We start from the raw sequence: 1,180 nt of genomic DNA on the forward strand, positions 1-1,180 counted from the left end.
TTATTCTGAACAAATTTTCCAAAGACATTCTCGACGAATATTCTAAAAACGTTCTTCTTTGTTATGAATATACGATTTCTAATTAATAATAATCTATATTTATAAAATATTCGATTGGAATATGCTGAAATTAAGAATATTTTCACTCCAGAAGAATATTCATAGCACCATGTGTGCTATCTGGGTTTGGGCATTAGGCCTTGCCGGGGGATTATAAAGATAAAATAAGATGAAACAATATAAATAAGATAAAATAAAATAATAAGATAAAGTAATGCCCAGTGGGCATTAGTGGGCATATTGATGTACAAAATTTTGGTCAGCGGTTTCCCCCTCAACATAAATTAAGCTGAATAGTTCAAATTTCTCGGCGACTAGGCACTTCCGCAACTCCACGTTTATAATTTCGATTGCATTTAGATAGTATTGTGTACAGTAATGGACAGAATGATTGCGACACTTTTTTTTAAGGAGTTTAGGATTCAGAATTATTTTTTCCAAAATATCTTTTTCTCCGAGGAATATTTTACTCGACGGCCATTCCGCAACCATTTTAAACTTTTTCAATAATATAATCATAAAAATAACAAACAACAAAGTACAACACGGTTATTGTTACAAGTGAGTTTTATAATCAACTATACTTGAATTATGATTACAATTTGTAAAAACAAATTGACGATAACAATGGACGTTTTGATATATTCGAGTCATCCTCGGCACAATAAATATTCAAAGATCAATCCTCATTATTTATTCTCTCACAATCAGTGTCTTTGATTTTCGTTGATTTTTACTTATTGATAAAATGATCCCGTCGTTTGTTATAGGCAAAATGTCGTGTAGGACTAGAAAGCGAAAAGAGGATGAAGAGCGGAAAGCAAACGATGGGGAACAGGATAATTTCTTTACCGACGAGATGAGGGAGGAAATGAAAGCAATGTGGGAGGTAATTAAGATTGCTCATGATTTTAACGGATCCTCGGTCGTGTAAAAAAAATATCACTCGTGACACTCTTTCAGATACCGCAAATCTTCCATTTCCTCCACTTAACGAAGGAATCTCTTAATATACCTCAGTTGTCTTTGTACGAAATGGAGAGGATGCTGTTGATACCGAGGGCCTCTAAACAACTAGCAAACATCATGACTTGTATGCTGAGGTACGTGAAATGCAACA

General features: G+C 33.8%; 1 protein-coding gene across 1 annotated transcript; it reads left to right on the forward strand.

Annotated features, from left to right (window-relative positions):
• Positions 1-809: 809 nt before the first annotated feature.
• LOC105567259 (uncharacterized protein KIAA2026-like) lies at positions 810-1,174 on the forward strand (the record flags this gene model as incomplete). Its single annotated transcript, XM_012022019.1, has 2 exons — positions 810-949; positions 1,024-1,174. Coding segments are annotated over exons 1-2 (265 nt in total), but the record flags the coding sequence as incomplete, so codon positions are not given.
• Between the last annotated feature and the right edge of the window lie 6 nt (positions 1,175-1,180).

The sequence above is a fragment of the Vollenhovia emeryi genome, unplaced genomic scaffold (genome assembly GCF_000949405.1).
Source record: "Vollenhovia emeryi isolate VEMERY1.0 unplaced genomic scaffold, V.emery_V1.0 DF950640.1, whole genome shotgun sequence".
NCBI classification, from domain to species: Eukaryota; Metazoa; Arthropoda; class Insecta; order Hymenoptera; family Formicidae; genus Vollenhovia; species Vollenhovia emeryi.